Source organism: Chlorocebus sabaeus, chromosome 1 (assembly GCF_047675955.1).
Source record: "Chlorocebus sabaeus isolate Y175 chromosome 1, mChlSab1.0.hap1, whole genome shotgun sequence".
Classification (NCBI taxonomy): Eukaryota; Metazoa; Chordata; class Mammalia; order Primates; family Cercopithecidae; genus Chlorocebus; species Chlorocebus sabaeus.
The window spans coordinates 36,642,670-36,668,007 of NC_132904.1; the positions used below are offsets into that span (position 1 = coordinate 36,642,670).

General features: G+C 34.2%; 2 protein-coding genes across 9 annotated transcripts in view; both read right to left on the reverse strand.

Annotated features, from left to right (window-relative positions):
* METTL15 (methyltransferase 15, mitochondrial 12S rRNA N4-cytidine) overlaps window positions 1–25,338 on the reverse strand; it is a 421,910-nt gene that overhangs the window by 310,764 nt on the left and 85,808 nt on the right. For all 7 annotated transcript variants that reach the window (XR_012093474.1, XM_073017671.1, XM_008003675.3 and 4 more), the window contains exon 4: window positions 3,455–3,591. Coding sequence is in view for 6 of the 7 variants with exons in the window: in XM_073017671.1 (XP_072873772.1) it covers window positions 3,455–3,591 (137 nt within the window). In the remaining variant the exon portion in view is untranslated. The remainder of the gene's footprint in view (window positions 1–3,454; window positions 3,592–25,338) is intronic.
* On the reverse strand, window positions 1,804–2,993 carry LOC103238508 (RNA-binding protein with serine-rich domain 1-like). 2 transcript variants are annotated; one of them, XM_008003625.3, is made up of 2 exons: window positions 2,116–2,993; window positions 1,804–1,985 (listed from the first exon to the last, which is right to left on the reverse strand). In XM_008003625.3, the coding sequence occupies exons 1-2, from the start codon at window positions 2,801–2,803 to the stop codon at window positions 1,819–1,821; spliced, it is 855 nt and encodes a 284-aa protein (XP_008001816.3). In that variant the 5' UTR covers window positions 2,804–2,993; the 3' UTR covers window positions 1,804–1,818. The 2 variants fall into 2 exon arrangements, with proteins under 2 accessions (XP_008001816.3, XP_008001807.3); XM_008003616.3 differs by having other exon boundaries at window positions 1,812–2,993.

A 25,338-nucleotide genomic window follows, 5' to 3' on the forward strand; every position in this document is an offset into this window, starting at 1 on the left:
TCTTTGTTCTCATTGGTTTCAAAGAATATCTTTATTTCTGCCTTCATTTCGTTATGTACCCAGTAGTCATTCAGGAGCAGGTTGTTCAGTTTCCATGTAGTTGAGCGGTTTTGACTGAGTTTCTTAGTCCTGAGTTCTAGTTTGATTGCACTGTGGTCTGAGAGACAGTTTGTTATAATTTCTGTTCTTGTACATTTGCTGAGGAGTGCTTTACTTCCAATTATGTGGTCAATTTTGGAGTAAGTACGATGTGGTGCTGAGAAGAATGTATATTCTGTTGATTTGGGGTGGAGAGTTCTATAGATGTCTATTAGGTCTGCTTGCTGCAGAGATGAGTTCAATTCCTGGATATCCTTGTTAACTTTCTGTCTCGTTGATCTGTCTAATGTTGACAGTGGAGTGTTGAAGTCTCCCATTATTATTGTATGGGAGTCTAAGTCTCTTTGTAAGTCTCTAAGGACTTGCTTTATGAATCTGGGTGCTCCTGTATTGGGTGCATATATATTTAGGATAGTTAGCTCTTCCTGTTGAATTGATCCCTTTACCATTATGTAATGGCCTTCTTTGTCTCTTTTGATCTTTGATGGTTTAAAGTCTGTTTTATCAGAGACTAGTATTGCAACCCCTGCTTTTCTTTTGTTCTCCATTTGCTTGGTAAATCTTCCTCCATCCCTTTATTTTGAGCCTATGTATGTCTCTGCGTGTGAGATGGGTCTCCTGAATACAGCAGACTGATGGGTCTTGACTCTTTATCCAGTTTGCCAGTCTGTGTCTTTTAATTGGAGCATTTAGTCCATTTACATTTAAGGTTAAGATTGTTATGTGTGAACTTGATCCTGCCATTATGATATTAACTGGTTATTTTGCTCGTTAGTTGATGCAGTTTCTTCCTAGCCTCGATGGTCTTTACATTTTGCCATGTTTTTGCAATGGCTGGTACCAGTTGTTCCTTTCCATGTTTAGTGCTTCCTTCAGGGTCTCTTGTAAGGCAGGCCTTGTGGTGACAAAATCTCTAAGCATTTGCTTATCTGTAAAGGATTTTATTTCTCCTTCACTTATGAAACTTAGTTTGGCTGGATATGAAATTCTGGGTTTAAAATTCTTTTCTTTAAGAATGTTGAATATTGGCCCCCACTCTCTTCTGGCTTGGAGAGTTTCTGCCGAGAGATCTGCTGTTAGTCTGATGGGCTTCCCTTTGTGGGTAACCCGACCTTTCTCTCTGGCTGCCCTTAAGATTTTTTCCTTCATTTCAACTTTGGTGAATCTGGCAATTATGTGTCTTGGAGTTGCTCTTCTCGAGGAGTATCTTTGTGGCGTTCTCTGTATTTCCTGGATTTGAATGTTGGCCTGCCCTACTAGGTTGGGGAAGTTCTCCTGAATGATATCCTGAAGAGTGTTTTCCAACTTGGTTCCATTTTCCCCGTCACTTTCAGGCACCCCAATCAGACGTAGATTTGGTCTTTTTACATAATCCCATACTTCTTGCAGGCTTTGTTCATTTCTTTTTCTTCTTTTTTCTTTTGGTTTCTCTTCTCGCTTCATTTCATTCATTTGATCCTCAATCGCTGACATTCTTTCTTCCAGTTGATCGAGTCGGTTACTGAAGCTTGTGCATTTGTCACGTATTTCTCGTGTCATGGTTTTCATCTCTTTCATTTCGTTTATGACCTTCTCTGCATTAATTACTCTAGCCATCAATTCTTCCACTTTTTTTTTCAAGATTTTTAGTTTCTTTGCACTGGGTACGTAATTCCTCCTTTAGCTCTGAGAAATTTGATGGACTGAAGCCTTCTTCTCTCATCTCGTCAAAGTCTTTGGCTAGAAAAGTGACAAAACTGAGCTGGGTGGGGCATAAGTTACAGGGGTGAGAGCTTCAGTGGCCTGTTTATCGGGAGGAGTTGGAGCTGGAGCAGCTCCTGTGGTGGCGGGGACCCGGGGAGCGTGATCTCCAGCGCACAGGGGACCTGCGCCTCGGGTAGCGGGACCTTCTCCTCATCCGTGGGGGAGACCTGCGCCACATGGGCGGTGGTGGCAACATTCTCCTGGGAGGGCTAAATCTCCTGGGGGGTGGCCTAGGCCAGGGGGCCAGCACGGCAGTAGCAGTGATCTCCTGGCCATCGATTTGTCCTCCATCCATGTGCTTCAGCGCCTTCTCAGCTTCATCTGGATTCTCAAACTCTACGTATGCATAGCCTTTGGACAGATGGGGATGCATCCTTTCCACGGGCATGTCAATCATTTTAATTTTCCCATAGGTGGAAAATATCTCCATGATGTGATCCTTTGTCACATTCCTGGTGAGTCTCCCAATATGCACTTTGGTGGGCTTAGGAGATGGGCTCCACCTTTTCCTCTCCTTTTCATCTCTTTTAGGTGGTTTGGATTTGGAGCGGGAGCACCTCCTGTTGTCGTGTCTGCGCCAAGAAGGACTTGGAGAGCCGGAAGAGCTGCTGGAGCTGGAGCTGCGGGAGGTGCTGGAGCTTCCTGAGCGGCTGGATGCTGAGGAAGAGCTGGAGCCACTGCTTGAGCCAGTGCTGGTGCTGGAGCCTGAGCTGGAAGTCGAGCTGGACCGAGATCTGGTACTGCTGCTACCACTGGAAGCACTGCGCCTCTTTCGGGTTTTGTCCCTGCCGCGATCCTTCTCACTTGACTCCTTGGTGGCCCCTTTATCTTTTGAGCGATCCTTGGACTTCTCATCTGAGCGGTCCTTGCGTTTGGTGGGTGAAGGAGCCCTAGTGCTGGACTTTTTATTATTTTCTTTGACTCCTAGCAAGCTCTTCTTTTTCACTCCTGATAAATCCATTCTCCCCTTCTGAGGTGTTCAAAGCAGCAATGGCGGCCTCACTTATCTGAACTCTCACTTCTAACTTGATTTTGAGAAACGATCCCTAATCGATTGCAATTTACGCCAAAGAGCAGCATCTTCCCGCCGCCACCACCTCCTCCTGCTTTCCTCAGCCTCCCGTACATCACTTTTTCTGATAGAAGGATGGATCATTCTAGATTTATTTGTGAATTTCAGAAAATTCAAAGGAAACAAGTATATTATGTTGATGTATATGTCCCCATGAGTTCTACAGAATTCTCACATACTTATTTACTCTGCTAAATTCTTAGAAATAAACTCATAAAAATATTTAAAAATTATTTTTTGACTATGAGTTATTGTCAAAATATTATTTGTGGATGGATTCCAAAACATTTTCAGTCTTGTAAGTGGAAGACATTTTTGTATTTCTTTTTGTGGATTCAGAAAGGATAACTGAAAAATAGCATTATTTTAAGTGACACTAAAAATATCACTTACATTAATTATTTTTGGGGAAAAAAATTGAGAAAATATTTAATGGAGTAAAATATAGTCCATGCAAAGCAGAACAAACTCCAAAGTGGTAAGCCAAGCTCTGTAAAACTAAGAATGAAAATCAAATAAATATGCAACGGTATTACTTACGGATACAACTCTGAAAGATGTTCAGCTAATGCATAAGCTGTTGGGTCTCTGTCCAAGGCATACAAAACAATATCTGACTCCTTCTGTAGAATGGCTTTTGTGTGCCCTCCCGAACCAAATGTCATATCTAGAAAAATCTAGCAAACACAGAAAAAGAAAATTACAACTTAGCATAAACAAAACTTATTCTTGACAACTATCTCAATTTCTAGAAGCACACAATGATTTTCAGAGTTGACAATAAATAGGAAAATAATTACAATGATTTTGCCTATGGTTGAATTTGTTATATGTGAGATCTGGCTCAATTATGAGTGATAAGTCTAAAAGAACTGATCAGACTATCAGTAAAATAACCTCTGACACAGACTGGCTAATTCAAGACAAATTTATATTTCTCTCTATAAGGTCAAACTGGTCACACTGTTGTGCCCCCAGCTCTTTCATACTTTCCAGCATCCAGCTGGTAATAACATTTTCAATAGTTTCTCATTTGGAAAAGGCTTACAATTAGTGTGGCTCATTTTATCTCAATTTCTCTTAATGCTTTCTATGAAAATGATACTCAAGAAGAGAAAAGACAGAGAGATAGAGAGAATAAACATCCATAATAATAAATAGGCACAGGACAAATCAGATAAAATCTTGAAAACTGACAAACTTACAGATTATATCTGTAATAACAAAATAACAAATATGAACTGAGAAGAAAAAAAAGCTTTTCAAGTCAAAACACGTAGGGTAAATTCTAGGTTTGACATGAAGTATTTATGTCTTTGGGATTGTTACTTAAAGCTGCAAAATTCCAGTGTCTTTAGCATTTAAAAAGAAAATGAAGAAGAAAAGAAGATACTATCACCACCTGCCTAATTGGTAAGGTAACATATCATTTCTTGTGTAAATCAAAATACTTTTAAGAGTGAAACATCTGCCAGTAATAATTTTGCCAGGACAACAGGATAGGATGTACTTGAGTACATATCACTCAATGCTTGGCTCATTCCAGATATACAGTATGGTTAATTGAATCTGAATCTATTTCTTGGCTATTTGGCCACACTCCAAAGAGAAAAGTCATGTCACAGTTGAGCAAGAAACCAGACCTGGATCATAAGAAATACATGTGTGTACTAGTTAGTTGATTGTGACTAGTTTGCAACTCAAGACATTCTCCACGTATTCCCTTCAAGTTATGCTCTTAGTTTAATAGGACCTTTCAGTAAACTTCATTGGTGTTATGAAAATAAAAACAATTACTCTAATAATAATGACTACAATGACAAATCACATAAGTCTATTGGCTAGATTTAAAAATACCTAAACATACAATTTTCTTAAAGTTCATGTGCATAGTACATAAGAAGGGAAATTCCTGTCATATATTTGAATATATTTCCCTGCTCTGAATGTTTCCACTTATTTCAGGGACAGTAATCGGAAACTGGGCACGCAATTATGCTTTGATGTTTTGGCTCCTATCTACCATGCTGAGTCCCATCCTCTGATCATGTCCTCATAAAAGTTAGCCTGCTATTGAAAGAATAACATGGAAGAAATCTTCTGATCAAAATTGGAGGATGGACATAAAATAGAAAAATATGTAAATGTAAAAATGTACAAGCATTGCTTTTTAACACAAATGTTTTAGTGTGACTTAACTTTGTACTTCTATCGCTGTCACCATAAAAGGCATGGCTAAATATATTTTTCACCATTTTAAACAATATCTTTTTATTTTTAGAAACACTTAAATCTCAAGATGAAATAATTTCCCTTGCCAGTAACTTATTTTATACATCTATGAATTGGTAAAACTCTTCCACTATACATTACATCAATTTAAAAATTTTAAGAAGTTCAACACAATTTAACCAAAGAATTTTTTCCCAGGCAAAATCATAAACTACTTCCTTGTCATGGTATTAATACCAAGCCTTGCTATAACTCTGGATTTAAACTAAAAGTAGATTAAATAAAACAATTTAGATATGATTACCCTTATTCCAAGACAAGAAAGTCCCAATCAGTATTTAAAGAAAAATCATCATCATTAGCAATATTCTGAAAAATGTGATTATAATTTACATGATTATTTTTAATATATCATTATTATGCCCTTGTAGATGTACTGACAATCAAGAAAGTTTCCACAGGGGGAAAAAAAATCTGATATACCAGTCAAGTGTAACACAGAAAGCAAAAAGCGGCAGACAAATGGAATTTGTGAAACTAGAGGTAAAACCCACCATATGTCCTGAGTTAATACGTGATTGGAGCCATCAACTCTCATTTTTACAATTCTAGTATTCATTGTTCATCACATGTAATAGTGACATCTAGGCCTCATGAGCCAACCAGCACTACAATTGAAAAGGGAGCCAATTAGTTTTCGTCTTCCTCTAGGTCACTAACATAAGACCACAGTTTAAAATCTGTATGAGTTGCAAATAAAAAAAGCAACTGGTCAATTTTTGTGGTTAACAAAAAAATGCACAAGAACAAATAAATCTGAATGTTTCCAAGTAACCCTTCTATGGATCTCATCTATACATATATTCCAAATGTATATTTTGTGCTCCAAACATACGTGGAACTCCTTCTTTGAAATTACCTGATATAATTTATCCATAAAACAAAACTCACATTGTAATACTAAGTTTATTCTGGTTATTTAACCGACAACCTGTATAACCCTAAACAAATCACTTGAATTCTTTAAGTCTCAATTGTTTCATCTAAGAATAAATGGGAATAAAAGGTACCCCTGTTTATCTCACAGAGATTTATAAAGATTACCTTATGTCATCATTACAATCACGAATATGTCATTAGATGTTATATATACATTTCACAAACTAAGACTGCACTAAACTAGTAAGTGGCAAATGCAGGAATTGAATAAAGATGAATCTGGGCTTAAAACCTGTGTTCTTTCACACACCTCTCTGTCTTATTAAGTCATGAAGTCTATATCTGCATACTGCTTTATGGTTTACCAAGCATCGATGTTTTCCTACTCCACTAAAAAATGCTCCATGAGGGAATTAGACAACTGGCATTATATCCATTTTTACAAAAAAAGGGGGAAACTTAGGTGCAGACAGAAAATGTGTCTTGATTAAGATCCTATTACTAGTAAGTGAGGGGAAGTGAACTCTAAACTAGGTCTCGCCAACACTAAATTCTCTGTTCTTTCTGAAGAGAGAAAGAGGAAGAAAAGGCAAAAGTGAAAGAAAGAACAAAAAATGTAAGACATGATTGGGGTTCAGAATCAAAATGAAAGTGAATTAAAGTAAAAAAAAATTACAAACCAGCATTTGAGGAAAATGATTCCTGATTTCTACAATCCCCCAACTTTACCTCCAACTTAATATGGCAGCATCAGTGCAAAACAGTAGGTGCTAAGTAATGTGATATGAATAAAGGAGCTCAGTCTCCCAAGGTAACTATGTTAAAGGTAACAATTTTCATTTGTGCATTTGAGTCTAGAAACATTCTTCAAAATATAAGACTCATTACCACAGGACCATATAAAGTAGTTATAATTCAGCTCGAGATGTCCAAGATTTTTAGAGTCATTTAACATCAATGTATTCCTAATATTGCCAATTGATTCATTAATGAATAGTTCTCTCCTAGAACACAATTAATGATGTTATTAATTTTATTATTTAACTCTTTTGCACCATGTTATTATTTGCTGATCACTCTCCTTTACATTTGAAATAAGAAAACAAATAGGCTAGTTCTTTTTAATCAAATGCAACTAAATGTCATTTTATCCCCTATGTTCTTCAAATATGGACAGACACAGACACCATATTTCACAGGTCAAAGGGACATAACAGACTATTCCACCCCCTCCTTTTACTTATGAGGAAATCAAGGCCTGGAGAGGTTACCTGGTAGCTAGTTGGGGCAAAGCTAATAGTAAAATGTAGATCCTATGTCCTTTCTACATCATCTCCTAAAACTTACCCACTGAAATTATATAATCACATTGAAATATAAACAACTGTTTCTTCGAAAAGTTTTCTCTTTCTTAATATGAAGATACATAGGTAAACATTGTTCCTATACAATGATTCTTCCAATACAGTTAAAAACAACCAGTGTTCTACCAATCTAATTTTTTAAGTCTTTTAATTCAAACCTGTTAATTAAGTCTCCAAGAAAGATAATTATTTTGTATATGGTTTGGTATAAATGTCCACCTATTATCTGTAACAGTTACTGATGAAGACTGACTTACTGACAGGTTACACATTCCAATTGGATTTTGAAATTTAAAAATGATTTTTAAAATCATAGACTCATAGGTGGTTAGAGCAATCAGGACCCATAGAAATAATGCACGTTTAATTCCTTTACTGTACATACTGTTCCACCTTTCTAAAGAATACATAGCTCTATAGTTTCACATCTCTCAAATTTGATATCCTTTAAGACTCATCTCAGACTCCTCTCTGGAGTTGGAGATTGACAGAAATCAAGGCATTGGCCCAAGATCATCTTGCAGAGACTAGATAATTATTTTTTTCAATCCAATCATTCTAATCACTGAAATTTTCACACTGGTATTAGGTCTAACGTTTAAGTCTCTAATCCATCTTGAATTAATTTTCGTATAAGGAGTAAGGAAAGGATCCAGTTTCAGCTTTCTACTTATGGCTAGCCAATTTTCCCAGCACCATTTATTAAATAGGGAATCCTTTCCCCATTTCTTGTTTCTCTCAGGTTTGTCAAAGATCAGATGACTGTAGAAGTGTGGTATTATTTCTGAGGACTCTATTCTGTTCCATTGGTCTATATCTCTGTTTTGGTACCAGTACCATGCTGTTTTGGTTACTGTAGCCTTGTAGTATAGTTTGAAGTCAGGTAGCATGATGCCTCCAGCTTCCTAGAGGAAAACCTAGGTAGTACCATTCAGGACATAGGCATGGGCAAAGACTTCATGTCTAAAACACCAAAAGCAACAGCAGGAAAAGCCAAAATTGACAAATGGGATCTCATTAAACTAAAGAGCTTCTGCACAGCAAAAGAAACTACCATCAGAGTGAACAGGCAACCTACAGAATGGGAGAAAATTTTTGCAATCTACTCATCTGACAAAGGGCTAATATCCAGAACCTACAAAGAACTCCAACAAATTTACAAGAAAAAAACAAACAACCCCATCAAAAAGTGGGCAAAGGATATGAACAGATATTTCTCAAAAGAAGACATTCATACAGCCAACAGACACGTGAAAAAATGCTCATCATCACTGGCCATCAGAGAAATGCAAATCAAAACCACAATGAGATACCATCTCACACCAGTTAGAATGGCGATCATTCAAAAGTCAGGAAACAACAGGTGCTGGAGAGGATGTGGAGAAATAGGAACACTTTTACACTGTTGGTGGGATTATAAACTAGTTCAACCATTATGGAAAACAGTATGGCGATTCCTCAAGGATCTAGAACTAGATGTACCATATGACCCAGCCATCCCATTACTGGGTATATACCCAAAGGATTATAAATCATGCTGCTATAAAGACACATGCACACGTATGTTTATTGCAGCACTATTCACAATAGCAAAGACTTGGAATCAACCCAAATGTCCATCAGTGACAGACTGGATTAAGAAAATGTGGCACATATACACCATGGAATACTATGCAGCCATAAAAAAGGATGAGTTTGTGTCCTTTGTAGGGACATGGATGCAGCTGGAAACCATCATTCTTAGCAAACTATCACAAGAACAGAAAACCAAACACCACATGTTCTCACTCATAGGTGGGAACTGAACAATGAGATCACTTGGACTCGGGAAGGGGAACATCACACACCGGGGCCTATCATGGGGAGGGGGGAGGGGGGAGGGATTGCACTGGGAGTTATACCTGATGTAAATGACGAGTTGATGGGTGCTGACGAGTTGATGGCTGCAGCACACCAACATGGCACAAGTATACATATGTAACAAACCTGCACGTTATGCACATGTACCCTAGAACTCAAAGTATAATAATAAAAAATAAAAAAATAAAAAAATAAAAAAATAAAAATAAAAATAAATAAAAAATAAATAAAAAAAAAGAAATTTTCACACTGGAACAACACTGTCAAAAATGAACATGAATACATTTTTAGCCATAAACAGTATGAGGGCAGATCTTCCAATTTCATTTTCCTAATGTTGATTAGTCATTTCCAATCTGTGGAAGATTTTTAATAGTAAGTTCCCATCTTAATTTGGAAACAATATGGCCTGACTTCACTTTAAAACTTCATCCTATGAATATTTTCTGGTAATTGCTAATTTTGAATTTTTAGAATTAAAGTGCTTTTGAAAAAATTTCACTTAAACTTCACCTATTTACAACTAGTTTCATTTTGGAGTACTGAAATGTGAGAAGCGCATGCTTAACTGTATGGATTTTTTTTTTCAGGAGGTAATTAAAAATGTTGGGCATTAATTAATCATCTGTGTATTTATTGAGCATTCAGTATAGAAGAGACGATAACAGGTAGATACTACATTATAGGCCTTCCAGTCTTGTGAGGGACTTTAGACATGGAAACAAACAGCTATAAGCCTAGTTTAAAAAAAAATCAGCAATATAAGAAAGATATACATAACATTCCATAAGGAGTCAAAAACCAGAAATTTATTCCAGTCAGTGGCAAGATGGACTAAACTGGAGGAGGGTACAATTCAACTGATCTTTGAATGCTAAGCAGAACTCACAGTTCATCCTATCTTCTCATTCTCCCATATACTCCAAACCCAACTGGTTACCAAATCCTGATGATTTTACCAGATCTTGAATACTTGCACCCCCAGTTTAATTTAGGCCCCCATATTCCCATGCTTTACTATTGAAATAGGCCCACAATTCATACCAGTTCCTCTAATTTCACTTCTAATTTTTCTTACTACACGTTAACAGGCTATCCTATCTTACATAAAATTTTAGCATGTCACATCTGCATTTAATCCCCTCAATGGCTCTCCAAAGCTACAGGATAGAGTCTAAACTTCTAGGCATAATGGGTAATATTCTTCATATTCTAGTCTTTGCATTTCTTTCCAATATCATCTCCTACTACTCTCAAAAATGAATTTTACAACATATTTTCTAGCCATACAGAATATGTGAAATTGTCAAACATGCCAAGATGTCTCATGTCTTCTCTCCCTTTTTTGCTTTGTCCCATCTTTGTCAAATTTTATTCCCAAACAATTATGACAGGCCTAATATATCCACAGCATTGTTCTAAAAACTAGAAATACAACAGTGGGCCAAAGTAGATATGGTCTCTGGTCTCATATAGTGATCCCCCAGAAATACAAACTACCATCAGAGAATACTATAAACATCTCTGTGCAAATAAACTAGAAAATGTAGAAGAAATGGATAAATTCCTGGACACACACACACACCCTCCCAAGACTAAACCAGGAAGAAGTCGAGTCCCTGAACAAACCAACTGCCTCTGAAATTGAGGCAGTAATTAATAGCCTACCAACCAAAAGAAGCCCAAGACCACGTGGGTTCACAGTCAAACTCTACCAGAGGTATAAAGAGGAGCTGGTACCATTCCTTCTGAAGCTATTATAAACAATTGAAAAGTTGGGACTCCTCCCTAACTCATTTTATGAAGCCAGCATCATCCCTGATATCAAAACAAGACAGAGAAAAGAAAACTTCAGGCCGATATCCCTGATGAACATCGATGATAAAATCCTCAATAAAATACTGGCAAACCGAATCCAGCAGCACATCAAAAAACTTGTCCACCACGATGAAGTTGGCTTCATCCCTGGGATGCAAGGCTGGTTCAACATAATCCATCACATAAACAGAACCAGTGACAAAAACCACATGATTATCTCAATAGATGCAGAAAAGGCCTGTGATAAAATTCAACATCCCTTCATGTTAAAAACTCTCAATAAAATGTATTAATGGAACATATCTCAAAATAATAACAGCTATTTATGACAAACCCACAGTAAACATCATATTGAATGGGCAAAAACTGGAAGCCTTCCCTTTGAAAACCAGTACAAGACAACAAGATAAGGATGCCCTCTCTCACCATTCCTATTCAACATAGCATTGGAAGTTCTGCAGGGCAATCAGGCAAGAGAGAGAAATAAAGGGAATTCAAGTAGGAAGACAGAAAGTCAATTTGTCTCTGTTTGAAGATGACATGATTTTATATTTAGAAAACCCCATCATCCCAGCACCAAAACTCAAGCTGATAAGCAACTTCAGCAAAGTATGAGCACACAAAATCAATGTGCAAAAATCACAAGCATTCCTTTACACCAACAACAGACAATCAGAGAGCCAAATCATAAATGAACTCCCATTCACAATCGTTACAGAGAGAACAAAATACCTAGGAATACAGATAAAAATAATTTCTTAAGGACAAAAAAATATTTAACTGCTCACAATATTACATGGCTGGTAGGGTGTGAGAAAATAGTGAAGACCTGAAGGCTTCCACTAGCGTAAAGTGCACAGATAAGTAGAAACAACAGCTGAATGGGCATCAGGAATGAAGAGTAATAATAACGACTATGTATGTTACATTTATTGAAGCTTATTTTATGACAAGCACAATGCTAAATATTTTATCTGTATCATTCATTCATTTTATACATAGGCATAAAAACACACACATACACACTTTCAGTTAATTCAGTAATTCTCAAAGCTATACTCTGAGGTAAGTCACTATTATTATCATCACTATTTTACAAAGAAAGGGAGATTTAGGATGAGTTAAGTAAATTGTTTGAGGTACAGCTAATGAGTGGCAGAGACGGATTTCAAAAACAATTCTGTCTCCTGCCCACCTGCATGAATACCTACTTTGCTTTTTCATAGAGGTAGAATGAATTAGATGTGGTGAATGGAGAAATGAAATAAAAAATAATCACAAAGCATGCCATCTGGATAACTTGGAAGATAACAGATACAATTATGCAATTACTATGTGCCAGCACTCACTATGATAAACCCTTTAAAAAGTCAACTTTGGGAGGCCAAGGCAGGTGGATCACCTGAGGTCAGGAGTTTGAGACCTGCCTGACCAACACGGTAAAACCCATCTCTACTAAAAATACAAAAAATTACCCAGGCATGGTGGTGGGTGCCTGTAATAACAGCTACTCAGGAGGTTGGGGCAGCAGAATCGCTTGCTCCTGGGAGGAGGAGGTTGCAGTGAGCCGAGATCGTGCCATTGCACTCCAGCCTAGGCGACAAGAGCAAGACTCTATCTCAAAAAAAAAAAAAAAGTCAATTTAATTCTTACAACAACCTGAAAGATGGATAATGTAATCCCATTTTACAGATTAGTATATTGGAGCCACTTACTTCAAAAAACATGACTTGATAACACAATTAGAGATAGACGCAGAAATAAGCATTTTTTTCCCTCCCAGCTGCCACCTCTCAATTAGTGTTACAGTAGCCAAGAAGCAAATTCTTACTCCAGAAGAGAGAAAATTAAGAGCATTAAAACATATAGGCATATTAAGAGAGAAAATTAGGCATTTTAAAAGAAACCTCTTAAAGAGGTTTAAGAATTTCATGTGGCAATAGAATAATTCTTTATAGTAAACTTGGAACCGTGAAGTGAAGGGATTGCTGGATAGAGATTTTGAAGAGAATCTACAAATATAAGAAAAATTGAAATCTACAAATATAAGAAGGCTAACTATAATAGCATTAATCCACAGTAAGATCAAGAAGGTTGGTTTATAACGATGCTTAAAAACACCAAGTTCTAAGTATACTTTTAAAAGATCATCCTAATCAAAAACATTGATTCATGTAAAAAACAAAAAATTAAGTTAAATTACCTTCACTATATATACAATTCATGGGATTCAGCCTTTAAGAATATTGCGCCTCCAAACAAGGTCAACCTGGCACACATTTGACAACAGAGGCACGCTCCTTTGACATAATTAGTGAGGTAAATGTTAAGAGAGAGATGAGCTAGTATGACAAGTTTATTTGGATATTTTAAAAAATCACTAAAAAGAGTTCATAATGCCCCTGAAATGTTTGTAATTGCTAAGGCAAGCTATTGTTCTATCATTGTGTGCTGAATCACTCAAGACTATATCACTGACTTCTCTTAAGCTTTACATGTTTTTTGTCTAACATGTCGACAACTAGACATCTACCACATTTGATACATTTGTCAGACCTGAAATAAATTAGAACATGTAACTGTAAATACAGAAGTCCAGCCTTATAGTTAGCTAACATTTTTTAACAAACATTTCTCCTACCAAACCCCTTGATTTGTTATTGTCTTGTGAAGCTCTGTCAAGTATCTGTTTGCTAACACTTACTTTGTTTTATTGGTAACTATTATATGGGCTTATACAAAAGAGAAAAAACTCTCAGAAGCAAATAAAAGTTTTACCACAAACAAAACAATTAATGCATTGCAATAAATTTATACCTTTTCCCATTTTATCAGAAGTATTGGTGTTACTATGATGACTCATTCTGCCTAATTCTGCAAATTTTTTCTCTTGAAGCTTAAATCCTTTCCTATTCACAAAATAAATCTTTACTTGTCATAAAAGTAAAATTTATTTTCTCTTATTTTAAAGTATGTCCTTCAATTATATTAAATAATTGAAGTATTTATCATTCTTTGTGGTGAACAGCTTTCACTCTTACGTGTAACATAGGATGTATTTAATCATAGTCCAAGTCACGTACAACAAAACTGTCACTTAATCTATCTGCAGATAGAAAGGCTCAACTAACACAAGTAGCTAATCTCAAAAATCTAATTTCACAGAGGTCTCTGTCTGAGAAAATGCCAATCTGTCCACGTCTTTTTTAAAAAGACAAACAGTTTTTATCTACAGTATCAAGAAATTCACATAACCCATACTGGACAAATGCCAATGAACATACTAACTACTAAGAATGCTGGAGAGGTACTTTCTTTTAAGAATTATTAAATATGTAGATTGTTTATAGCATTTGGAAAAACAATGTGAAAACAAAGAAATACTGAATTCTTTAGTCAATGTGTTCAGCAAATGCTCTTTTCAAAAAAATTTTTTTTGGCACAAGTCATTTTAGGGATGGCAGTTTCAACATGGTTCTAATAATTAAATTCTTCTCATAAGCAATAATAAAATTAAAATGAATGATGGTAAGATTTTCTACGATTTGGCCTCCAAGTAACATTGATTTTACACAAATCAAAGCAAATCAATACATACAAGTGTTGGTGTACAACCCACAGCGTCTATGCGTGCATGTGCAAGCATGCATGTATATGAACATGCTTATGCATGTGTAATTATGTATACGCACATATGTGCATATTGCAGGGAGAAATAGAAACTTACATATTCCTGAAAATATTTAAACATGTGACTTCAGATAGCATAAGTTTCAGACAGAGAACAGGGTACACTATACCACCAGGAAATCCTTGTTAGGCAAGTGACTTAACTTCTCTGAGTCTCAGTTTCCTCGTGTGTAAATGGACCATCCTAGTCCACATCACCAGGTTATTGGGATATGCAAATAAGACAATACACATGAAGGAAATCTGAAAAAAGTAGTGTCATATAAATAAATAATATTATTACATGGATTTTAATCAAGAAAATAATTATTCACAAAGGCCTAAATTCCAAAAAATTTTATCTAAATCCTAAAGTAATTTAGCAATACAAAATATATTTTATGGTTTCTGAATTTGAATAAACAGTAATAGAACCTTTGGTTGGCAGAAGGTTTTTTAAAAAGCAGACTCTTGATAACACATTTCCAGCAGGAGAAATTTTGAAGAACTTAAAATTCAATAAAAATTACCATTGTATATCTGCACTATGGCAAAATTAGTCCAACTATGCTGCATTTCTTAAAACTAAGAAAACAACTGTGAATTAACTTTCATTTAAGCCCAAATTGGAAAAAAAAAACAACAGATGATCTTTTAAATGCTTTTTAAAACTATATTTTCAAAATGTAAATATTATTGCTTTTCTTTCTCAGATACTAATACTTAAAAGACTTTATAAAATTTCATCACACCACTAATCATAGTTTGGAATTTGTAAACAACTCCATGGAGGGACAATGAATTGAACTATAGGCCAATTTAACTACATTAGTACTCTGACTTATTACTAGAAACAAGCATTTGAAATATCTCAATTTTCTACTGACCAGAAAGACTTTATACAACTTTCAAAGTGGCCAGTTGACTTAAATGAAGTAATATTCATACAAAGATCAATTAATTACTTTAACAGTAAAATTGTTTGTTCTCAGGTCAGTCTTCTCCTTTAAAAAAAAAAAAAAAAAAAAAGTCTTTCTTACAAGGGAATCAAACTATTTCTGTTTGCCAATGATATGATCTTATACACAGAAAAACCTAAAGTATCCTTCAAAAGACCCCTAGATTTGATAAATGAATTCGGTAAAGTCTCAGGTTATAAAATCGATATATATACATCAGCAGCACTGCTGTATATCAATAAGCTGAGAATTAAATGAAGAACTCAATCCCTTTTATAACAGCTACAAAAACAAAAACAAAGAAACTTAATAATATATTAACCAAGGAGGTGAAATATCTCTACAAAGTGAACTACAAAACACTGCTGAAAGAAATCATAGATGACACAAACAAATGGAAATACATCCTACATTCATGGATTGGAAGAATCAATATCATGAACATGACCATATTGCCCAAAGCAATCTATATATAAATGCAACTGCTATCAAAATACTAATGTCATTCATCATAGAATTAGAAAAAACAATCCTAAAATTCGTATGGAGCCAATAAAGAGCCCGAATAGTCAAAGCAATCCTAAACAAAAAGGACATATTTAGAGGCAACACATTACTTGAATTTCAATTATATTATAAGGCTACAGTAACCAAAACAGCATGATATTGGTGTAAAAGTAGAAACACAGACCACTGGAACACAATAGAGAACCCAGATGTCAGGCCAAGTATTTAACAACCAACTGATCTTCAACTGAGCAGACAAAACATAAACTGGGGAAAGGGACACCCTATTCAAGAAATGGTGTTGTGAAAATTGGATAGTCACATGTATCCTAGAACTTAAAGTATAATAACAATAATAATAAATAAATAAATTTTTTTAAAAAAAGATAAATGAAACTGGATCCCTATTTCATTTCAAATCAACTCAAGACAGATTCAAGACTTAAATCTAAGACCTGAAACCATAAAAATTCTAGAAGAAAACCTAAGAAAAATTCCTCTGGACATCAGCCTAGGCAAAGAATTTATACCGAAGAATCCAAAAGTAAATGCAACAAAAGCAAAAATAAATAAATGAGACCTAACTAAACTAAAATGCTTCTGCACAGCAAAAGAAAAAATCATCAGAGCAAATAGACAACCTACAGAATGAGAGAAAATATGTGCAAACTATGCATCCAACAAAGGAATAACATCCAGATTCCACATAGAACTCAAACAAATCAGCAAGAAAAAAAAAATCCCATTAAAAAGCAGCCAAATATCATGAATAGATTATTTCTCAAAAGAAGATATACAAATGGGCAAAAAACATAGAAAAAAATGCTCAACATCACTAATCATCAAGGAAATGCAAATTAAAATCACAATGAGATACCACCTTACCTCAGCCAGAATAGCATTATTATAAAGTCAAAAAACAATAGATGCTAGTGTGAATGTGTGGAAAAGGGAAAACTTACACACTGCTGGTGGAAATGTAAATTAGTATAACCCCTATGGAAAACAGTATGGAGATTTCTCAAAGAAGTAAAAGTAGATCTATCATTCAATGCAGCAATCCTAACACTGGTTATCTACCTAAAGGAAAAGAAGTCATTGTATCAAAACAATACCCGCAAAAAGGATACCTACATGTATATGTTTATTGCAATACAATTCACAATTGCAAAGATATGGAATCAACTTAAATGCTCATCAACCAAAGAGTGGATAAAGAAAATGTGGTATATACACCACTCAACCAAAAAAATGAAGAAAAAAATGTCTTTTGCAGCAACTTGGATGGAATTGGAGACCATTATTCTAAGTAAAGTAACTGCGGAATGGAAAACCAAATACTCCATGTTCTCTCTTATAAAGGGAGATAAGCTATGGGTGCATAAAGGCAGACAGAGTGGTATAACAAACACTGGAAACTCAGCAGACAGAGGTTAGGAGGGCGGTGAGGGTTGAAAAAAAAACCTACTGGGGCACAAGGTACACTACCTGGGTGATGGGTGCACTAAACTCTGAGACTTCACCACTATACAATTCATTCACGTAGACAAAAACCACTTGTACCCCTAAAGCTAGTGAAATAATTTTTTTTTTAATCTTTCTTTCGGACAGTGGTCAAAAAATTTAAAAATAAAGTAATCTTTTATTTTTTCTTTTTCAACAAAGATATATTTTGCTTAATAAAAAATGTATTTGTCTCTATGAAGTTAAACTCATCTACATATGTCATCATGCTTGGTCACGAGAGAGAGAGAGAGAGAGAGAAAGAGAGAGTGAGAAAAGAACAACCATCAAAGGAAGTAAAGTCACTGAAATAGGGCACTGTGCAGTAAGTTAACGGACAGAGCTATTTTGGAGATTGGGAAAAGGAATCAAATAAAACAATAGAAAGAACACATTAGGGATAATTAATGTGTAGGATTTAAATGTCAAACTAAAGAGTCTGGACTTTGATTTACAGCCAATATTCTTTAGAGATCTAGTGCCAAGGGGAGTGATAAAATTTGAATGAAATGAAACATAAAAACTTGAACAGGAGATACAGTTATAGCAATTTTTTATATTGGATTTATTTTTTCTCAGTCATCCTGAAAATAGCTAATGATATGATTTTCAGTATATAGAGATAAACCTTTGGAGATGTCAATTTGTTGAGATCACAGTTCTAACAGTATATAATCAATTATAGAATGGGGGTGGAAGGTGATATGGTTTGGACCTGTGTCCCCACCCAAATCTCATGTTGAATTGTAATCCCCAGTGTTGGAAGTGGGGTCTGGAGGGAGGGAGGCAACTGTATTATGGGAGTGGTTTCTAATGGTTTAGCACCATCCCCCTAGTGATGTTCTCATGATAGAGTTCTTACAAGATCTGGTTGTTTAAAACTGTCTAGAACCTCCACCTTCTCTCTCTTCCTCCTGCTCTGGTGATGTAAGATGTGCCTGCTTGCCCTTAGCCTTCTGCTATGACTGTAAGTTTCCTGAGTTCTCCCCAGCCATGCTTCTTGTATAGCCTCCAAAACTGTGAGCCAATGGAACTTCTTTCTTTATAAATTACCCAGTTTCAGATATTTCTTTATAGCAGTGTGAGAACTGACTAATACAGAAGGTAAACATTGATATAAATATATCCTTTAAAGAATTTGGAGTCAGGCCGGGCGCGGTGGCTCAAGCCTGTAATCCCAGCACTTTGGGAGGTGGAGACGGGCGGATCACAAGGTCAGCAGATCCAGACCATCCTGGCTAACCCGGTGAAACCCTGTCTCTACTAAAAAATACAAAAAAAAAACACTAGCCGGGCGAGGTGGTGGGTGCCTGTAGTCCCAGCTACTCGGGAGGCTGAGGCAGGAGAACGGCGTGAACCCGGGAGGCGGAGCTTGCAGTGAGCCAAGATTGCGCCACTGCACTCCAGCCTGGGCGACAGAGCGAGACTCCGTCTCAAAAAATAAAAAATAAAAAAAAAAAGAATTTGGAGTCATGGAAGGAAAACTTTTAAATTCAATGAGAAATATAGTGTTGTATTCTCCTGAGATAGAATGGCTTAAAATCCAGTATAATTTAGTAATTAGTCTAAAAGTTTGGTCTTCTTATAGTAATGCTGAAAGCCTAAGATTTTAATTATAAGCACACATAAGAAAAAGATAAAGTATTAAGGTTGTACAGATAATAAAAGGAGAATAATGGAATACTATGAAAAAGTCTACACACATAAAGTCAACAACTTAGCGGAAGTGAACAAATTCCTTGTAAAACACAAATTATCAAAATTTACTCAGAGAAGAAACAGCTAATCTGGGATTTCTCAGTCTTGGCACCTTTGATATTTGGGGCCAGATAATTCTTTGTTATCAAATATCAAAGGCTGTCCTGTGGATTATAGGGCATTTAATAACACTAGTGGCCTCTACTATTGAGATACCCTAAAAAGCTCTATATCTATTTTTTAAATTGAGTTGATGGTTAAAAACCACCTAACGAAGGAAAGTCCAGTTCCAGATAGCTTCACCAGTGAATTCTATAAATTCTAAGATTTAATGAAGAAGTATAACCACTATTACAAAAGTCTCTTCAAAGAAATAGTAGAGGAGTGAATATTTCCTAATTCATTGTTTGGGATCAGCATTACTCTGATACACAGTCCAACAAATTATAAGAAAATTACAGATCAATAACCTTCACAGAACATAGATGTAAAAATCTGCAAAAAAAAAAAAAAACAACTCAAATGCATTAATATATAAAAGGAATACTACATTGTGGCCAACAGGGCTAATCCCAGGAATGCAAGGCTGGTTCAACATTCAAAATCAACAATTAATTATTTTGGAATTGTTGCAATAAATGAGATTCCAAAATAAGTAGATATTCACTTAAAGCCTGGAAATCCTTTTGATACATCAAGTTGTATATTGCAGAATGTGTTATCATTTATTGTCAGACAATATTATTTCTGTATTCATAATGCAAACTACCAAGTATTATATGACATAGTCTTAGAAGAAGATACCACAAGATATGAGAGACATGATCTCAGAATGAAAACCTCATCAGGAGAAGACATACAGATAGACACAGAAGAAACTTTAGTTGTCTATGTTTGATATAAAACATAGTAACTCAAATAACTTGAGATTATCTGGTTAATCATTATTTTAAAAAGGCTTTAAATACATAAACACTGAGTATACCAAACAGAGGTCAGGAACAGGCTGATGAAAAATAATAATTATTAAAATATTAACCTCAGTTTAAGAAAATTCTTATTACCTTTGCTAAAGGGGGAAAATTAGGCAGAAACAACTAGCACTTTCTGTTAATTATTTTAGGAATTTTACTGTCAGAACACAATTCTAAGCTCTTTTCTATTAGTTTTCACAATAGGCTTAAAAATAAATCAACTTTGCCTTTCAGGAGTTTAACTAGTATCAGACTTGAAGTTTTGGTTACTTCTTAAAATATTTCTGTGCCAAAAGAACTCATCTATAATATATCACCACTTGCTTATGATGCTTGGAGTTCATAATTAGACACTATGTTACTAACTATAGAACCTGAAAAAATACAACAGATTTATATCCATGTACAGTTTTATATAAAGATTTTTTAAATTGAAAAGATACTGTCACTGACTAAATGTTGTACTGAAAAAAAGCTTTCTGGAAGATGCAACCCTTAAAAGGTAGATTTCTTTACATTTATATAAAGCATAAATAAAACTCAGATCTTTTATTTTAATCCCTTCAACTTCTATTTCAGGATTTTTCTAAGTCTTCCAATTTTAGTTGACTATTAAATTCTCAGGAACATCCCAAAGTACAAAAAGCTGTAAAAACAAGAAGAAAGGGCAATTTAAATTACCTTGATACTCTAATCAGATAAAGACATTATAAGAAAAAAAAAACTTTCACAAACTTCAGTTTATATATAGCTAACATCTGGTTTTAAATTTCAGACAAAATTTTAAGTAAAAGTACTGTCATCAATATTGAAATTCTATGGGAAGTTGCAAAATCATTCATGCTAGTTCCATTCTAAAAAACAATTTATAAAAAAGGGATAACTCTAAAATACAAACCTTCTAATAATCATATGAAATAAGTATCACTTGCCTTCTGGGAGATACACAGTATCTCCCTACTATCAAGCAAAGTTATTAAATAGGTTTGGTGTTGTAACTTCATTATACAGTATAATGTAAGTGAAATCTAGGATAATGCTCATCAGTGCCAGTCCACACATGTTACTTTGGTTGAACAAGTTATACCTAAAGCAAATGAGCTAAGTACATAAAGTACATAAAATACTGCCTTATTCCATGATTACAAATGTTTTTAAAAGATCAGTTAATTTTGCTAATATTTTAATTTGTATTAATTTATAATTCTAAGTTAACATTGTTTCCCTCATCTATCATTATAATTTACCTATGTTTCGATACATTTCTAATTAAGTAGATAATTATTAAACACTTCATATATAAGCATCATACTAAGCTCTTTATTTAATAATATGGCTACCTGACTTCAGGCAAGTCATTTATCTTGCCTGAAGGTAAAGTTTATACCTTAATTTTCTCAACGATAAGGCCAGGAGTTTCAAAACGACAATCTCTTCACACTCAAATAATCTGTAATTGTAACATAATTCTAAAACAAGATAAAAACATGTCTGAATATAAATTAAGAAAGATCTTCTTTGCACTCTTAATAGAGTTACATAGCCTTGAAATAATTCATTTAACTTAACACCATGTGAAGTAAATATTACATCCAAAGAGTAGACAAAACTTAACAAATGTTTGAAATGATGATTCTGCCTACAATTTCTGAAAATTATAGTTGACCTTTATTCATTATTTATAAAAATATAAATTCTCTTTGTTATTGCAAGGAATTTTATCTATATTCTAAATGCAAAAAGACACCACATATTTCCCCTCTCTAAATAAATGGTTATAGTCACAGGCAAGAGAAGATTAAGGGAACTTAGAAGTCAAAGATTTATCTTTATGAGAAGTGACCTTAAAACCATTACTAATAAACAGCACTAAATCAACTTTTGAACAACTATTGATCAAGAAAAAATTAAAGTAGTCAATAAAATATAATCACCAGTTAAAAGCAGATCAATAGCATTAACTCAAAATACAGAGCACTCTATGGAACTCTAGCAGGAGCCCTGAAAAAAAGAAATTATAAATCAATAGCATTGCAAATATATATGAAATCTGTTTCAGTGAATTTTGTAGTAATGGCTTCATAACTAAGTACTGTCACAATGAAAACACAGCTGATTGTGATCAATTTGCTTCCTTCATTTTGTTGAAATTTCGATTACAATGTTATTTGAACAAATTATAAAATATTCTTGTGTGGCATCGTAGTGAAATTTTACAAAATGTGAGATTGACTGCATTGGCTAACTAATCACCACAGGGAATCATCAAATGGACATGATTCACTCATGAAAGCTTACTCTTGCAACTATTCACCAGTTGTACATTTCAACTGATAAAGTACTCAGAGTCAAGAGGGTTTTAAACTGGCCTGTGTTATTTACTACCACTTGCTCCATGGTTAATTGAGACTCTGATAAATTCAGATTTGTTCACATTTGTCAAAGTAGGCATTTTAAAAAATGCTACTTAGAGCTTATAAACAAAACTACATTATTCCAATTAGTGCTTTAGCTAAAATCCTTGGCAGTATTTCATGGTATCTTTAATTTCAAAAATAATATTTGATATTGACTTTAGCCATAATCCTATATTTATCTATTGTAACATTCTGTAGGCTTCGTTCCATTCTTTGGGAAATAAAAAAACAAAGATACACAAGACAGAATGTTATTACATTCAACACACAAAAACCTCATTTTGTAGTTCAAATTAGTAGTGACTTTGCAGCAATTTTTATATGCCCAAATTTCAAAACAGTATGTTAAAGAAAGAAATGCATCATGGAACTGTGAATTAACACTATTTAACATTTCTTGTGGGCTTCTGAAGGAAATGAAAATTCAACAATATATTTATTGGAAAAGTATTTCGGTCAGTTTATAATATTATATGTTTTTGCTTCATTGCAAGTTCAAATGTGTTCTAGAAAATAAAACAAAATAAAAAAAAGCTACATACCTACATTATACATTGAACACATTATGGTAAATGATATTTTACAAATGTAAACATTAAAAGTTACCTAGGATGAATGGATTACTAAGAAAGAGGCTTACATATTTTTAGGCCACCATTTAAATGAATAATCAGAGTTTCCTTTAGGAAATAAACATTATTATGTTACAAATAAAGGAGTTTGTAATAACATTTTCCAGTATAAGAAGAGAACAGAAGAATTGGCATCTATACTTATACCATTTACATTGGCTTTGGGGAAATAATAATAAAACTATGCTACCAAAGATGTTCCAAAAGGTATAGTTTAGCTAAATGAGTGTACGCAGGGCAACAAAACTCTAAAACTAGGCAGCTGATTATGACTTCAGGTGAGTTCTAACATTAGCTTTGAAAGTGATATGATATATATCAATTTTTGAATGATAGTACATACCTTCCTGTTTCTTCAGTACTTAGATTCAACAATTACTTACTGTTAAAAATATTAAAATATTATAAGCTATTAAGTAAACATGTAGGCATGAGTCAATTTTTTAAAACATTTGTTCATTACCATTACATCATTAATTCTTCATTCAGAGCAATAAAATTTCAGTAAATTAATAATATCTGACTTGACATTTTACATTCTTAAACATCCAAATAAAAGGTGAAAGCTATTTCATAATTTTCATTGTTAACAATTACAACAAATGTAATACTATATATGCCTTGGTTTAAGACTTTCTTGGAGTATTAAAATATCTTTTTGATATGTCTGAGTTTTTTTCAAATAATACATGTGATTCATGTACCGTTTGGTGAACCAAATGTCAGAAATAGGCTGGTTCAACTATGATATGTCCCAGAATGTCTTTCCATTTAAATAGCTAATTGGATAAAATTTTGTAATGTGATATTCACTGTATTTTTAAATGCCACAAAAACTAGTGGAAAGAAAGGCAATGAACAGAATTTCACCCTGATCTACTGGCCATGAGCCAGGGTTGAGGGAAACCTCTAAGAGTACATGGCTAGTGGTAAAACACATCCAAGAGAACAATGCTTGCATATTTAAATAACATATTTGCAAGTACTATAATATCTAAAGGTCTTTTCATATCAGAACATAAAAATTCATTTTTTAGAAAATTTATTGGAACATTTTTATTTTCTTAAAAATAAAACGATTTTCTTTTGAGATTACAAAATACTTTTTGTTGTTACCATTTGCAACATTTCAAATAATAAATAACAATGAAAAGTTCATTATAATTTTTATCTCCTCCATCCAGCCTACCAATATAAATTTAGATGTGCTTCTTTTTCATACCTTGTTCTATACATGAGCAAACATAAATACATTCAAATATGCATACATATATTTTTCCCAATAAAGATAACAAAACAAAATTATACTATATGTCTAGTATTGCAAGTATGTGGTGTCTATGTTTCTATCGGTTCATGTTTAAAAAAAAAAAAAGAGCAAACATTTATTTTGTTCTTATGTACCACGTACTGTCCAACATGCTTTCGCTTTTTCAGTCCTCCTTAATGACCCTGAGTTATACATTATTAATATCACATACCTCCCCTACCAGGTCTACCTCATCCATTTTAAAAGCTATATGGTATGCCAATGTACAATCTTACTACTGAATTTAAGCACTTCATGAGTGATGAATTTTCAAACACTCTAAAAATCTCTAGCAACTTAACAACAAAGATACTCAAAGAAGTGATTTATTTATTTAGTCAATGAAGGCCATAGCACTGGGATAATTATCAAACTCACCTACTTTTGTTCAGAACAACCTCTGGATTTCTGGATAAATTTAGTTAATTTTACATTTACTAATTTTTAATTTTAAATAGCTATCATATCTCACAGAAATTTGAAGCTTTCTATTATTTACTTCTAAGAAGTTTCCAGGAAAGATTTGTTTAAGGTTATTCCAGT

Excerpts from the sequence above, each read along its gene's own strand:
- LOC103238508 (XM_008003616.3), bottom strand. The coding sequence starts at position 2,803 with ATGGATTTATCAGGAGTGAAAAAGAAGAGCTTGCTAGGAGTCAAAGAA.